Source organism: Limanda limanda, chromosome 20 (genome assembly GCF_963576545.1).
Source record: "Limanda limanda chromosome 20, fLimLim1.1, whole genome shotgun sequence".
NCBI classification, from domain to species: domain Eukaryota; kingdom Metazoa; phylum Chordata; class Actinopteri; order Pleuronectiformes; family Pleuronectidae; genus Limanda; species Limanda limanda.
Genome location: NC_083655.1, coordinates 11,557,586 through 11,574,552, shown reverse-complemented (window position 1 = coordinate 11,574,552; position 16,967 = coordinate 11,557,586). Strand labels below are relative to the sequence as shown.

The following is a 16,967-nucleotide window of genomic DNA, read 5'->3' as shown; positions in this document are numbered from 1 at the left end:
TCACCAATCAAACCCAAATATACCTTTCATTAAATCCTGAGGATCTTTCCATCCTAATTGACTTCAGGGTGAGAAATGCGGAAAAGTGAAAACAAATATTTCTTCAGCTGGATGACAAGACAGAGGTGATTGCTTTTGTTAACCCCAACATCACAGAGAATTATATTTATTTTATTTTAATTGAACCCCATCTGCTCCACTTTGTCTTTTCTACATATTTCTATATTGCCTTGTATTTTATCATTTCCATTCATTTGATGAAATAAATTACACAACTGATGACAGCAAAATTAGACTGGAGGTTTAAAAAAAACATTTATTGTTATTTTCACGTTACTTGTGTAGAGGCATGTACTTCATTCACAAAATAGGAACAGAAAAATTAATCAGACAAGAAAAATATATATGTAGTCTTTTCATACATTATCAATTTATATACACACACGTTGTAAAATTGTAAAGAAAAGAAATCAAAATGTAGCAATAAGCTAGTTATGATAGGCAACATCTGCACTTTGTACAATACAGATGTGAAATGTTTTTTTGAAGTTCGACTGAATTTTTGAAATCCTTCCTCCATTGACACCGGAGTTTTTATGGCTTCATTTATAAAGTTTTAGCAGACCAGGGTAAAGCTGAAGTAGAACATGACACCCCTGGCTTCAGTTGAAAAAAACCCAGTCTGTTTATCACCGTAATCCCTGTTATGTTAAAAATGTGTTTACAGAAGTTAGGCGCCATGCGTTTTATCATTAATCAGACAGTTATGTATGTACACACAGACACGTAAAAAATCTTCATGGCTGCACAGAAGCATTTCTCCCAAGACGACAGTATTACAAAAAGAACACTCAATTAAGGATTACAAAAGACACACACACACACTTTAGTCTCTAGGCCAAATTGCCCAGAGGCAGATTACAGGTGATTTGTAAAACAAAGAAGACAGGTCCAATGTTTTAGAATCAGTGATCATAAGTGATGAGGGGAATGAGCCAAGCTCGTTATACAAGATAGAGTTTAATTATGTTTTTACCTGTTACTAAAAGTTTACCTATGAGGTTTAGAAACCATGAATATCAACAGTAACTTCATCTGCTGAAATCAAACCACAGCGTGTACTAAGCCACCATGACAGCATGATCCATACAGCAACAAATATCCTCCAATCATCTGTTTGTAGAGAAATACACTAAGGCTCATAAGGTCAAACATGATTGGAAGGATCAAATGTAAACATAAAAGCTGTTTTAAACGCTCCGTCATTCGGCTAAACACCCTCACTGTCCTGTCTGTGGTACATTCAGCACAAGTAGGACAATTACCGAGAAACACACTGTACAACACCACGAGTTCACTCTACAGGACAGAAACAGCTGTAAACTTGTACATCACCAGAGTCTGATTGGGTCGAGTTAGTGGGAGGTCCCCCCGGCAACAGTCAGGGATGTGACCAGACGGATATGAGCAGTGACACCTCGAATCGGCCTCAAATGTAGATCAAAAAAGTTGCATATAAATGACAGAAATTCACCGGAAAAGGATGCACCTCATTCCTGTAAAATAGCTATTTGGTTGTTCATCATTTCACAGATGTTCACGTGATGCAGTCATTTGAGTTTTCTGGTGCTTTAAAAATTCAGTCATTTGAGTCACATCCCAGATGTTCAACACTGACGAGACAATTCACTGTCAAGTTTTACACAAGCTAAATCCGCTTAAAACAGTTCAAGGTCACAACACTGAGCTGATTCCAAATTACATAAAGAGTAGACGAGGAGCAGACGCTGTAGTCGACACCTATTGTTTAACAGTAGATGGATTGGGTTCAATTCACTTTGGTTTGTGATTTAACCTGGACGAGTTTTCACAGGAACATAGTTAATCGTTTTATGAGATCATTTCATTCTGATGAAAGCTGCACCTGCAAATTAGACAGAAAGTGAATTGAGCCCTGAGCCAGATGCTTGTGAAGAACAGACAGCTCTTCATCGGAATGAGGGCAGATAACAGCGTTGCTGCCACCTGCCGGCCAGCACTGGTACTGCAAGGACATCATGACCCACACAGACAGGCAGGACAGATGCAACCTGTGTACAATTTCCACGACGACTGGTAAATTTGGTTACCAAGACACTGGCCAGTGAGGACAAGATAAAGCTAGAAACTTGTAAACACTGCAGGTTCAAAGGTCAGAGCTCCTGACAGGTCGAGCCCTTATTTGGCAATGGGTGTTGGTGTCTTAGTGAAAGGTTGAAGCACTGAGTTGTAGAGAGGGCAGCCGGCTGTAGACATTTTGGGAAAACAATCACCGATCAACACAATGACATAATGAACCGACCCTGAACAGGTAGTGAAGGACGCTGCACATTGCAATCTGTGAAACGCATCTCCCAGGTCATACTGTCCGTAAGTAAGCAGCACGTTGTTGCACGAGTTGGCCACAAAAGCACATAAAGCTGACTCTTAGAAAATTAAAAAAGAAAAAGAAAAACTGCCACTTCAACTGTTATACACACACATTCACACACTCAGACACACAGTACGGCATAAATCACATCATCCGACATCTGTTTTACCTGGGACGCTATTTTGGAAATGAAAGCAGCACGTTGTTTTGATGGATATTGATCAACTACAAAGTGCAAATGCTCCATCTTGCGCTCTGTTATCCAAAACCTCATCCAAAACCCAGCTACAGTCTTCCCTGCGGAGTAGAGTCCTCTGTAATGTTGTCCGGGTTTTGGAGGGGAAACATCCATCTAAATAAAAAAGGTACAGACCATATAATCGCTTGTGTTATATAATATAAAAATGTCACATGAGTAAACTGATCCATCTTCAGAGGGATGGAAAAAAAAACAAGAAAGAGAAATGTTGAAACCAAACACACTGATCCAGCTTGTCCACCACTCTCCACTGCAGCTTTGTGCCTTTAAACAAGTCCTGACGCACCAAGGAAGCTTTTGGCACAACACGTTTTATCATAACAGCAAAGAAAATCCCTCCAGGCTTCTTTCATCTTGTAAATAAAAGCTCCAGCTGTAAGAAAATAATGAAACTAAACAGCAAAAGGAAATGGCTGAATGTGTGAAATGTGTGTTGGTGTTAGAGGAAACAACCTTGCATGTCATGTCCTGTGGGTTGTAGGTGTAAGATCTTCTTACGACACTGCATGCAAAAAAATGCCAAAGCGTTACTGTTCTCTGATGGGCAAAATGAATGCATTTCCTCGGTTACGCTGAGCAGGTCTGTGGGGATGAGGTTGCAGTGGGAAACTGTTGCCATGGTGACAAACTAAACTGCTGCGTTGCTTAAGGCATCGTTTTAGATGATTGAGGATATTCTCCTGCGGGAGACGAAGAAAGCAGAAAAAAACAAAACGTTATTAGGTGAATCACATTAGAAATGTCCATAAATATGCACATTAACAATGTTGAGCTGTAACTGAACCTGCAGACTAACTCCAGTGATTCAACTTCACCTGGTTAGGACTCGTTCTCCATGGAGACTGTAATGGTTTCACTGTCATCTGTAGAGGCAGACAAAAGGAGTGATGAGCTGACGGGAGTTTTTCACGTGAATTCTGTCTGTGAATTATTCCCATCCCTGGCGAGGCTCACCTGATTTGAGGGTGTTGTTAGCCAGATGGTCTGCGATGTTGTTGGCATGCTGGTCGTTGTTCAGGAGGCGATTCTGCGAGTCGCTGACTGGGCTCACAGGGACGTCCACAGCACTGGAAACATGGTGACAAATCAAAAAAAAATCTTTTTTACTCCGTGTCCCTGTTAGGATCGATTTTAAGGTTTAACTGATCACTTTTCAAATCTGGCCCTAAGCTACATCAAAGAGTTGTTGACCTGCATCCAGCCTTTGATGGGAACTCTGCCGGTTGTTCCAAAGTCAAGGTTGAAAACTAAAAGGTAAACATGCTTTTGCAATCAGGGCCCTCGGCTTTAAGGCTCGCAGAGTCAGTCACTTCTTTTAAATCACCTCTTAAAACTCATTTTTATGGACTTGCTTTCATGTGGTGTTGTGTTTTTATCATTTTCTTTTAACCTTTTATTTTACCTGTTCATATATTTGTATCATTTTATTACTGCGTTTACCTGTTCAAGTAAACTGTGATGTTAAAAAGTGCTATATAAATAGTTTATAAAAGTGTGTATTCACAAACCCTTCCCAAACATAAATCCTTAGCACAACTTCATGTCAAACAATATGTGTATTTAACCTTGTCCCAGCAGGACTGCTCACCTTTTATTGGCGTCTGGGTGCAGGGTCACTGTTGCCTGCTCGACATCAGCACTGACCAGCCGTGTAGGGAACGTCAGACCGTCTCCCTGGCTGCAGTAAACAAGGAGGAAACTCAAGATTAGATGCAGTTGACCTGCAGGGCAAACTATCTGTATCAGGTTAGACTTGCAACAAAGGTAATCTGAACTGTGTCATGCAGCTGTAAAAGAGGTTTTTTTCCATTAGTGCTGTGAGGGGAAGAGTAAACATTAAGTCCTGCTAACAGCATGTTCATTTATAAAGTTGTTTTCTTTACCTGGTGAAGATGGGAAGCGGCCAGTATTTCTTCTGGTCTCCAAAGACCTGAGCAACGTTCTTACGGAAACCCAGAGAGAAGCCGTTCTTGTCAGAGCCGGTCCTAAAGACTGGGGCTCTGAAGGCCTCTGGAGACAAGAATGGAGAGAAAATACCAACACAAAGATTATTCAACAAACAGTAACTAAAAGAGGAACAACCTTCAAACTTAACCTGTCAATCTTCAGTGTCTTGACTTTTGAGAATTCAGGGTTGATGTAAGTTTATTTCAATGACTTTTAAAAGTCAGCACAGTCCAGCCCACAGTTATATTAAAAGTGGTTTTGGTCGATGTTGTTTTATCCTCATATATTGTGAAAGCCCTTTGTAACATTGTTTAGGTGCTTTAGAAATAAAACTGATTCAATTCATAATATTTATCTAATGAGAAAGTAGAGTTTCAGGAAATGTGTTGAATTCTGTGTTGATGTTAGACGCAGTGAAATGTGTTCACATGTTAAATAGCAGAGAAACCTGTCGAATGTGTGTGTGTGTGTGTGTGTGTGTGTGTGTGTGTGTGTGTGTGTGTGTGTGTGTGTGTGTGTGTGTGTGTGTGTGTGTGTGTGTGTGTGTGTGTGTGTGTGTGTGTGTGTGTTACCTATAGTGGACCTGTTCTTGCCCACAAGCCACAGGTGGTAGCTGAAGAGGGACAGAATACTGATGCAGAACATGGCCGCCACAAAAAAAAGAAACAAGACGTGGAATTTGGCGTGAGTGTCTGCCAGCTCATTCTGGGGAAGAGACGGAAGAAGAGGAGGGTCATCAATTACAAATTCCCACCAAGGATATTAAAAGAAAGTCTTTGTAAAAAAAAAAAAGGGGGAAGATGAATAAGAGGAGTGTCACATGAACCATGTCACTACATGCACATCATTACAATACCCAAGTAAACGATGGGGAGGCACTGAAACGCTTGGGAGGATGACGGGGTTACCTTTGGGCAGTTCTCTGCCGATTTCCTCCGGCAAAGCTTTAGTACAAACAGAAACGAGACTGGTTAGCAACACCAGGAGAGAAAAGGCAGGAGAGGGAGACACTTAAAAACCAGGAGGCAAACACAAGTCAAAGCCCAGTATGGTGACGGGGGGGAGGGAAAGAAAGCGAGTGGGTGAATGTACAAAGTGTGAACAGAGTAATGGAAATAAAGGGGATGAAAGAGGTAAAGATGAAGGGAAAGTGAAGTGGAACAGCTACAAAAGTGAAAAGAGGTCAGGAAAGAACAGGAGGGCGTCTTTCGCAGGCTGCATGGGTGGTGTGACTGATGGTTCTGAACGAGGAGAGGCAGACAGAGAAGACAAGAGATTGGAGGATAATGCCCCAGTGTCCGAGAGCTGGGGACAACAGAGAGGGGTCAGAGAGTGAAGAGGGGCAAGAGAGGACAGACAAGACAGAGGAGCAGCTCAGCTCAGCACAGGAGAGGAGAGGTCAGCACCATGCACAACCAACTGAGGAGGATGCTGGACCTGGAGTTCACACGCAGCCACATCTGCATCCTCTCCAACATCAGCAGAGATGCTCCGATACCAGAATCGGAAATGCGTCAGATACTGGCGAAAAGGCGGATCCCGCCATCGGCGCGTATGCAAATCCATGTACCAATCCAATACCATGTCTTTAAAGTATATTCGTTTCCTGTTGTATGCAGCAGGGTTGGTAGCATACAACTGTTAAAATATGTCATACAAGCTGGTATTTCTTTAAATGCACTGGCATCGGATCAGTACTTTATATCGGCCAATACACAAAGTCCAGGGATGAGTATTAGGAAGGAAAAATTCAATTGGAACTTCTCTCAACATACTTCAGACACACATTCACAAAAGCTCTTCTTTAAGTCTGCTCACTGCAACTCACCGTCCAGAACTTGATGAAATACTGAAGCACAGTGGCTGCAATGAACAAACAGTACACCAGCGAGTAGGCCAGGAAGAGGATGAAGAACTTGTAGTTGGAGGACCCCACGCAGTTGTTCACCCTGCAGACAAACAATCACCGAAAGTCAGACGTCACCCTCTCCAGGAAGAAACCGTATGCAGTGTTGTTTTGATGGTTAATATTTAATTAGCCTCTAAGATTAGATACAATCCAGAGCATAGGCACAATTTTCAGCAGCTTATTTTGGCTAATCATTATTCTAAGTGTTAAAACCAATGGCATTCAAGTATTTGCAACACTATCTTTCATACCTTTAATGAATAAGTAAAAAGAGTTGGGATAAGAGTTAAGTTCTGGGCTTTTATATGATGAGGAACTCAGGTTCATCTCAATATTATATCTGCATAACACAACTGAAAAACATGAACACATACCAGGGACAATGGTGGTCCATTTTAAGCACGCACCTGCCGGACAGAATAAAAGAGGAGACATTGAAAAAATTAATGAAGGGTTGAGAGGCAAGAGGAAGAGAAGAAGATTTCGGTTGAATCAACCGTTTGTTTTCAGTAAACCTGTTTTTCTTACATGTCACATGCGGAGCAGTGATGACATCGGTCCGGCTTGATCACTTGACAGCGGTCACAGTAACGGATTGCTGTTCATGTCAATAACAACAACAACACGTTATCAATACAGGACATATAAGCTCCGATAAACCGAAAAGACAAATCCATTCTCCTTCCCGGTCGCACACACAGACGTACCTCCGGCTCCTGTGCGGGTGTACAGAGGCAGACTGGTGGCAGCTCTCCAGAGGATCTCCTGCTGGGACTCTGGCCTTTCTTCCTTCTCGTAGCGCTCCTTCTCAGCCTTGGGCAGGCAGAACTGGAGAGACAGGAGCAGTATGTTCAATTCTCTTTAGAAAAATACATTCATCATGTCGACTTCATGGCAACAGGGGGGTTGTAGACATAAGCTGCTTTCAGAAATCAACGGAAATCTGCACACTTTCCTGAAAATCTTCCATATGGGCTCTATGTGAGATCGGGTCAGTGGCTACGGAAATTTTACGGAACTTTTCATGCCAGCCCACTGATAACATGGCTGGAAAATTGACAGAGAGCAAGTGGACGTGACAGAAACGAAACTGGAAGAAGATACACACACACACTTTAGAGATGTCGACTTGGAAAGACAACAAGATTTGACAGCTTCTTTCTTTCTCCTCCATGCCAATGTGTTCCAAAGATTCCTGTTCCTGTGGTGAACATGTCTGACTCTAACAATCTCCTCCAGTGTTGTTCATATATAAAAGACAAACTCTGGAAAATGTCCAGAACCATTTTTGGGACATTTTCACAAAGTTCATGTCTGAAAACAGCTCTAAAGACACAGTGGGTTCCATATGGCAAATTGGAATATTGTATCCTACCTCTTTGGAAGGGTTGGCAGGCTTGGTGAAGATGGTCTTCCAGTACGACCACACAAACATGATGAAAAAGAGGTGGAAGAAGATCATGTAGACGACTGGAAGGAAAGACGGAGCATCAGGATCAAGAACATACAGTCTTTAGTGTGCATTGACATCAAATACATGCATTTCTCCAGAGTCTGGACCAAACAGATGATCCCAACAAGTAGTAAACAGACTCAGTTCACGAATTAGGTTTTTCCAAGGACACTTACTCTGCTCTCCTATGCTTGGTATGGTGACTGAAAGAGATAAAACAGAATGAAAAGTAACATTAGACATTAAAGTAGATCAGACATGGCTTTAAAAGGCAAACAGACAATTGTTGAATCCATTCATATCTCACGTTTAATAAAGTTATAAATAGGTGCAGCATGAAAACTAGATCCGATCAGTGTTTCCCACCCCACGCCAACTAAATATAATTTACAGTTCAAATACAGACAGATGACAAAATAAGGGATATGACACATAAAGTGTTTGGCAACCACGTGCAACCAGAACAGCTTTTTTGGACAGATGGAAACCGTTGATCAAACATATTTAATGATTAGACGACATTGAGTGACAAAAGGTGTCGTTCTGAAAAACCTTTCCTGCATCGACATTCTCAATCACCTGAGGAAAAGTTACTCTTGTTTTTGTCGTGTCATCAAATGTGCTGTCGATGACAATTTATGTATGTCTCTCTGTCTCCCAGAGATGTAAATACGGATGTGACTGTGGTCGCTGTTCCAGTTGAAAAGACTCGTCAGCTGAGCCTTCGTGACTGAAGCTCCTGACGCCCGAGTTTCAACAATGATGCCTCTTTTCAATATCAATTGGACCTTTTCCTCTTTTTATCTAGATACAAATTCAGAAAAAACAGGGCTCACTCTGTATTTGCACATCGTAGAGCAGGTTGGGTGTTGACTGGGTGTTTGCACTAAGGCTAGGCGATATGGGATAAGTATAGTTGTATCGATAGTTATCTTGATAAATGTCACATTATTTAGACTGATTTTTGCTCCCGAGTGAAGGTATTGGTTTTATACTCTTCTTTAAGGGCAGAGAAGGACAAACACTTGATAAACAAAACATTTTACAGATCTGAGGTAAAATGTGTCATATCGATTGTATTGGACTTATATTGCGATAATGATTGATGTTGTTTTATAGTCCAGTCCAAATGTTACCATTTTTATTCTTTTATGACTTTTTTTGTTTGTTTTGATGCTATTTTTACTTGTTTATTGTGAAGCACTTTGTTTAGAGTGCTATATAAATAAAGATATTATTATTGAAATGGTTAAATAGAATTTGTCATTTTATGCTCCTTCACGTTGCCTTTTAGAAACTGGCTATGGGGACGACAGATGGAAATCAGCATCTATAACTAACTGTGGCTCATTAACAGCATTTCGTCTGTTGATTAATGGAAATAAATGATAAAATTCATAATTAAACATCTGTAATCAACATGTTTCTCCAGCCATTGAATCACTGGTCACCTGTAATGTGTCACCCGCGTGTTTATCTACTGAATTGATCCTCGATTTAAAACGAAATGACACTAATAATGAGGATCTCTCTGAATTTTTGATGCTGGGAACCAGAACCACCGAGCCGTGCCTGGCTCCAGCCCGCTACCTGCCGGGCTGCCGACCGGAAGTGTAGCTGGAGGAAAAGTGTTGATGTGTCTGTGGCCGCTCGACACAATAAACCCACAGAGACGAGGCAGGCAGCGGATACACACAGCTACAGTTCCCCTCGGTCTCACACGGAATCCTCCATGAGTCTGTTCACCGGCCGCTCGCTGACAAAACGACCAAACGAGGGGGGTTTTGGACGGAGCCATTGTTGAGCTGCAGTCCGTTTTTACTTCCTGCTGGACCGCGGCGGCTGCTCGCTAGTGCAGCAGGGGGAGGACGAGTCACAATGAGAACAGCGGCGGGGGGACCGGCGGCTTCGAAAGGAAAGGCCCGGGGGAGGCTACTCACATATACACAGCTCCACCACGTAGGCATAGTACGACCAGCAGACCACCAGGGCGATGAAAATCACCGGGATCCACGCCAAGCCCCGCTGACAGCATCTCAGGACGTGTGTGGGCGCCATCTTTCTCCCTCTGCCGGGGCGAGGGCGTGTCGCGCTGTGACGTCACGCTAGCGCTCGCAGGGAGGGGGTGGGCGATGACAGCGATCAAAGTCACAGCAGATATCGATATTATTGATATTATTGATAATGACTCATTGCGGAAGTACGGAAGAGGATTAGGGCCACTGTGGAAAAAACAAGTGAGTTCTGAGTTTAAACTCTGAATTCTGACTTTAAACTCAGAATTCTGACTTTAAACTCAGAATTCTGACTTTTTTCTCAGAATTCTGACTTTTTTCTCAGAATTCTGACTTTAATCTCAGAATTCTGACTTTAAACTCAGAATTCTGACTTTAATCTCAGAATTCTGACTTTAAACTCAGAATTCCGACTTTTTTCTCAGAATTCTGAGTTTAAACTCAGAACTCACTTGTTTTTTCCATAGTGGCCCTAATCCTCTTCCGTACGGAAGCGTATTGACGGAATTTCTTTGAATCTTTCATTTTCCCTGTTGGTTTGGTAATTACACCTATGAAATTCAGCTAAAACAGGTGCAATACACTCAACCATACCAGTAAATGTACTTTCTAATCGAGGTTAAATGAGTTTCAGTGTTGCAGTGACTACATTGTGATCTAATGGGACGTTCTATGAAACGATATATAACTGAGGTGGATTGTTGTTGCAGGAGTAACCTCAAAGAAGGATAATCTATGTGACAGTACAAAAGTGAGTTTTAGACTAGAGCCACAAATCTTTTATTTATAACGATAGAACAAAACACCGATTGAAGTCATCTCAATAAATACAAAGATTGTTTTTCCATAATTCCCTCTGACAAGCAGGTTGTATATTGTCAATACATGACCGGGGGTGGAGTTATTGTCTCATCCTTTGGTGTGAGTGGAGAATTCAGCACAATTCCAAACTCCTCTGCCAAAATGACAGTAATCTCCTCATCTTGAAGTTCTCTGGTGGTGGTTTTGAACCCTGCTCCCTCAGTGGTGAATGTGGTGGAGATGAGTCTGCGGCCCATGCAGGTGAGCCATCTACCTGGTTTCATAATAACGCAGAGGGATTTGGAGAAGATGAGTGAGCAGGGGGAGCTCTGGTGGTACTGGCACATGTCCGTGAAGTCCTCCAGGCGCCTGGGATCGAGGGTGAACTTCAAGATCTCCTTCCAGACTCCATCCGCACCTGTGTTCTCCACTCCTTGCCATTCCAGAAAGTGCACATCCCCTTGCTTTCTGATGCGGTACACCCTGTGGCCCTCCACCTGGGGCCCGCTGGTCTCCAGAGAAATCGGCACAGAGAAGCCTGCTGCGCCGTAACCGACGTCGCACAGCCAGCGGCGGCCCTGGAGGGTCACCAGGAGGACGAGGTGGTCAAACGGTGGCCCGTAGAACCCGGTGATCAGGCCCTTCACCTGGGCGGAGAGCATGGTCACCTGGAAGCCCAGTGAGGACAGCAGCCAGGAGAAGAGCCCGTTGTTCTCGTAGCAGAGGCCTCCTCGGCGCCGGGTCACGATCTTGTCGTAGATCAGCGGGAGATCGAGCTCGACTCGCCCGCCGCTGTGCACCGTCAGGTCCTCGAACGGCACCGACAGCAAGTGACGAGTGTGGAGCGACCGCAGCGCGTCCAGGTCGGGCTCAGCCGGGACAAGGGACCCGATCCGGTTCAGATACTTCTGCACATCCATGTCCACGGAGTTCCTGCGTGTTCCTCTGCTTCTACTGAACAAACACTTCAAGACGGTTGGGGGCTGGGTGCCATCCTCGACCAGTGTCGATTCAGGCTGTACCGGTTATGATCCTCCCTCAGGCATAGGCTCAAATAAGTTTGAGAACCTGCTGCTTTTGCGACTGAACAAAGCCTATAGTGTTGTTGTACATACAGGGGCGTTTCTAGGATTGAAAGAAAGGGGGGCTTAGCCCCCAAGGATGGTGAAAGTTTGCGCGCGCACCGCGCGCCAATTTTTTTGGGGCTCATTTGGGGCTCCGGATATCCATTGTTTCAGACAGTTAACTGATTATAAACAACATTCTATAGGCATTGATAATATTGTTTTAAAATACTAGAGATAGATATTAATGCAAAGAATAGAGAGCTGTCGATAGTTATTTCTTACATTTCAAATTTGCTCGTTCACACTCTTGCTCACAGGAGACATTTTCTAACAAAATAGCTAGCTAGCTAGCTTAGTGTTAACATAGCTCATTACAATATTCCCTTTCATTTGCCTCAAGTAAACCTAAATTTAAGCAGGTAGCAATCGTTAACAACTACAGATAGCCACATTCTGTAACTACCTGTACTCTGTGCATCATTTATTATGAGCTAAACTCCTTGGCTGTAATCCTGCTGTCTTGATGAGAGACGTTACTTGGCAGAGTGAGAAAGCCAGCGCAGCAGCGATGCAGACTCCCCAAGGTCCTAGTGCCCGGTCTTTTATTGTTAAGTATGATGAGAGGCTACACCCTAAAAAATGTGACCAATGGTTACGTGGGTTGTAATTTGAAGGGGGAGAAAACATACAAACCAGAAACACACTCACATATGTAGCATGTTAGAGTTATAAATAACTTGTCCATGTGTAAAACAATAGTTTAATTAAAAAGTATAAAATTAAAAAAAAAATAAAAATAAAAACAAAATCCCAATAATTATTTGGGGGGGCTGAAGAACATTTTAGGGGGGCTTCAGCCCCCCTAAAACAGGCCTAACGACGCCCCTGTGTACATACAGGATTGAGTCCTAAGGTCTCCGATAAAGGTTATTGATAACATTCCACAGAAGTTTGACTTTTTGCACTATTACAATACTTATTGGCAACTAGTCATCATGTCTTCTGCTCCATGAAACGCATGTTAATGCTCAGCAGGGGCGTCGTTAGGCCTGGGCTTCAGCCCCCCTAAAATGTTCTTCAGCCCCCCCAAATAATTATTGGGATTTTTTATTTTTATTTTATTTTTTTAAATTAAACTATTGTTTTACACATGGACAAGTTATTTATAACTCTAACATGCTACATATGTGAGTGCGTTTCTGGTTTGTATGTTTTCTCCCCCTTCAAATTACAATCCAATAGCCTCTCATCATACTTAACAATAAAAGACCGGGCACTAGGACCTTGGGGACTCTGCATCGCTGCTGCGCTGGCTTTCTCACTCTGCCAAGTAACGTCTCTCATCAAGACAGCAGGATTACAGCCAAGGAGTTTAGCTCATAGTAAATGATGCACAGAGTGAAATTGTAAGTACAGGTAGTTACAGAATATGGCTATCTGTAGTTGTTAACGATTGTTACCTGCTTAAATTTAGGTTTACTTGAGGCAAATGAAAGGGAATTTTGTAATGAGCTATGTTAACACTAAATTAGCTAGCTAGCTATTTTGTTAGAAAAGGTCTCCAGTGAGCAAGAGTGTGAACAAGCAAATTTGAAATGTAAGAAATAACTATCAACAGCTTTCTATTCTTTGCAGTAATATCTATCTCTAGTATTTTAAAACAATAATATCAGTGCCTTTAGAATGTTGTTGTTTATAATCAGTTAATGCTAGTGGAAACTAAATGTCATAGTGTCCCTCATAACGCTATTGTACCGGTATATCATCCAATTCATTGACCAGATGGATATAAGAAGATTCTTTAGCAGAGGTGACAGCTCCGCCCTAGTCAAAACAAGTATATTCGTCTTTTCTTTACAAGCAGGAAAAATATTTCTCTCTATTTGAGAAAAGTTCATATTTGTGTTGTCAAATTTCACAATGACCCTGAAATTCTGTCTCTTCTGTTATCTTATACTGAATGAATGCAAGCAACGATACAGAGAAAAATCACACTCTTTCTGATTGAACCAATCTATGAACTGTATGAAACAATGGATATCCTCAGCCCCAAATGAGCCCAAAAAAATTGCCGCGCGCTGCGCGGGCAAACATTCAGCTTCCTTAGGGGCTAAGCCCCCCCTTTCTTTCAATCCTAGAAACGCCCCTGATGCTCAGTATACACATACGGTAGCCTACTTGCATATAATAAATTGTGATCATTTTCAGTGGGCATATGCAGCTGAAATGGGTAGCGTAGTGCATCCCACATTTTTCAACATAACATTTTAATAAAACATTATAGTCATAATGACCTTTAGAAAAATGTTTTTTTTTTGGAGGGGGTGGTGTAGTGCACTATAGGCCCCTGAGACGCGGCTTAAGAGTTTGTCCTTAATGGGGGAAAAAAATCCCCTTACATTACTTTTACTTTTATACTTTAAGTAGGTTTGAAACCAGTACTTTTACACTTTTACTTAAAATAAAAAGCTTGAGTTGATACTTCAACTTCGTCCTTTTAAACCTTAGTATCTATACTTCTACTTGAGTAATGAATGTGCCACAGCGGTGTGGCCTAGTGGGTAGAGTGGTCGTTGCTCAACAAGAAGGATGGGGAATCAATCCCCATCCTTCCCCATCTGCAAGCCGAAGTGTCCTTGGAAAGTCACTTAACCCCTAAAATTGGCATGACTTCAACCACCCATTCATTGCACTATCTAACACTATGTAAATTTAAATGCTAAATAAAAATAAATAAAATAAATAAAATAAATAAAATAAATAAAATAAATAAAATAAATAAAATAAATAAAATAAATAAAATAAATAAAATAAATAAAATAAATAAAATAAATAAAATAAATAAAATAAATAAAATAAATAAAATAAATAAAATAAATAAAACAACGTATGCGCAGGAGATCAAACAAATTAAATTAAAAACAATTTAAAAAATAAATAAAAACTAAATAAATAAATGAAACTAAAATGTTCACCATGGTATACTCACTAGGGGCATGTACTTTCTCAAATTTATCAACACTCACCTTTACATTTTTTGATCTGCATTGTTTTTATCTGTTTGAGCTTCTATTGTTTTATTGTTTTTTATTACATGGTATTTATTTGCTTTTTTTCTATCCCGTATCAAATGTGTACGTTATAATAGCCCTTATGTTATTATTCATGATTTGACTTTAACAGATTTCAAGACTTGTTATGAAAACGTGTTATGTCAGCTCTCCGCCAGCTGGGCGGTGCTTTAGGAAAAAGTGAAACTATATGAGAACAGCAGCAATACACCAGGAAAACAATAAAGAAACCTAACGGGGAAACTGTGTGCCCGAGTTTGAATCGTCTTGCAGTTGTTGTTCAGTAAAAGCAGAGTCAGTCTGACCCAGAACACGCAGGAACTCCGTGGACATGGATGTGCAGAAATATCTGAACCGGATCGGGTCCCTTGTCCCGGCTGAGCCCGACCTGGACGCCATGCGGTCGGTCCACACTCGTCACTTGTTGTCGGTGCCGTTCGAGGACCTGACGGTGCACAGCGGCGGGCGAGTCGAGCTCGATCTCCCGCTGATCTACGACAAGATCGTGACCCGGCGCCGAGGAGGCCTCTGCTACGAGAACAACGGGCTCTTCTCCTGGCTGCTGTCCTCACTGGGCTTCCAGGTGACCATGCTCTCCGCCCAGGTGAAGGGCCTGATCACCGGGTTCTACGGGCCACCGTTTGACCACCTCGTCCTCCTGGTGACCCTCCAGGGCCGCCGCTGGCTGTGCGACGTCGGTTTCGGAGGAGCAGGCTTCTCTGTGCCGCTTTCTCTGGAGACCAGCGGGCCCCAGGTGGAGGGCCACAGGGTGTACCGCATCAGAAAGCAAGGGGATGTGCACTTTCTGGAATGGCAAGGAGAGGAGAACAGAGGTGCGGATGGAGACTGGATGGAGGTCTACAAGTTCACACTCGATCCCAGGCGCCTGGAGGACTTCACGGACATGTGCCAGTACCACCAGAGCTCCCCCTGCTCCATCTTCTTCTGCAAATCCGTCTGCACCATTTTGAAACCAGGCGGACGGCTCACCTGCATGGGCCGCAGACTCATCTCCACCACATTCCCCACTGAGGGAGCAGGGTTCAAAACCACCACCAGAGAACTTCAAGATGAGGAGATTACTGTCATTTTGGCAGAGGAGTTTGGAATTGTGCTGAATTCTCCACTCACACCAAAGGATGAGACAATGACACCACCCCCGGTCATGTATTGATCATATGGGATATCTATGTATCTTCACAAACAAGTTACATCTGCTGGATCCAGACAGAGCTGTCTCTTAGTTATGCCAGATTGTTTCTCATCTGGCATCATCATGAATTATTTCCTGGGAAATAAGAGGAAAAGGATCCGAAATTTCCTGAATCTAACCCTTTGACTGGACCTGTGCCAACATTTTAGGAGAATTTGATTTGTAATATTATTTAAAAACGAACAAACAAATGTACACAGGTGAAAATACAACCTGCTTGTCAGAGGGAATTATGGAAAATAAATATGTGTACTTATTGAGATGACTTCAGTCTGTGTTTCGTTGACTCCTCCTCATACATAAATGATTCGTGGCTTTAGTTCAAAATTCACCTTTGTACTGTCTCTAAATAGGCCCACTGGTTGTAGGTAAAAAAACATGCAAACTAACAAACATACCAACATTACCATAAATAAATGTGACTTTTTTTAAAGAATTAATTATGATGTTTTGGAATACAAATTGGGTTTAGACAAGGAACAAAACAAATAGATAAATATATAGTGACAGTATTGAGCTGAATCAGGAATTGTGTGTGGATGTTGGGCACTTAATTGGTCCCTGTGTGTAAATGTGACCCCTGTATGGCATTGATGTATTTTTCTATCCCGTATCAAAAGTGTTTTACCATATTTGTATAAAAATGGACATGTTATAATAGCCTTTAAGTTATTGATCATGATTTGATTTGAACTGATTTCAAGACTTCAAAACTGGAACTTTTTCTGATCAATAAGGTTCTGACATAAAATGGCTCGTAAGAAAGTATATTTCAGAGCTTTTATTAGTGAGAATCATCGATTAAACTGAACTCAAACTCTG

General features: G+C 42.0%; 3 protein-coding genes across 3 annotated transcripts; 1 reads left to right on the top strand and 2 right to left on the bottom strand.

Annotated features, from left to right (window-relative positions):
• Positions 1-290: 290 nt before the first annotated feature.
• zdhhc20b (zinc finger DHHC-type palmitoyltransferase 20b) lies at positions 291-10,049 on the bottom strand. Its single transcript, XM_061093717.1, has 13 exons — positions 9,919-10,049; positions 8,155-8,181; positions 7,901-7,995; positions 7,233-7,353; positions 7,054-7,123; positions 6,900-6,932; positions 6,445-6,565; positions 5,189-5,321; positions 4,553-4,679; positions 4,258-4,347; positions 3,624-3,736; positions 3,485-3,532; positions 291-3,349 (listed from the first exon to the last, which is right to left on the bottom strand). Exons 1-12 carry the CDS (start codon positions 10,034-10,036, stop codon positions 3,489-3,491), a joined length of 1,092 nt encoding a protein of 363 aa, XP_060949700.1. The 5' UTR covers positions 10,037-10,049; the 3' UTR covers positions 291-3,349; positions 3,485-3,488.
• Positions 10,050-10,871: 822 nt separating this feature from the next.
• On the bottom strand, positions 10,872-11,720 carry LOC133026769 (arylamine N-acetyltransferase, pineal gland isozyme NAT-3-like). Its single transcript, XM_061093720.1, has one exon. It carries the CDS (start codon positions 11,712-11,714, stop codon positions 10,872-10,874), a length of 843 nt encoding a protein of 280 aa, XP_060949703.1. The 5' UTR covers positions 11,715-11,720.
• Positions 11,721-15,154: 3,434 nt separating this feature from the next.
• LOC133026767 (arylamine N-acetyltransferase 2-like) lies at positions 15,155-16,384 on the top strand. Its single transcript, XM_061093718.1, has one exon. It carries the CDS (start codon positions 15,264-15,266, stop codon positions 16,104-16,106), a length of 843 nt encoding a protein of 280 aa, XP_060949701.1. The 5' UTR covers positions 15,155-15,263; the 3' UTR covers positions 16,107-16,384.
• The last annotated feature ends 583 nt before the right edge of the window (positions 16,385-16,967 follow it).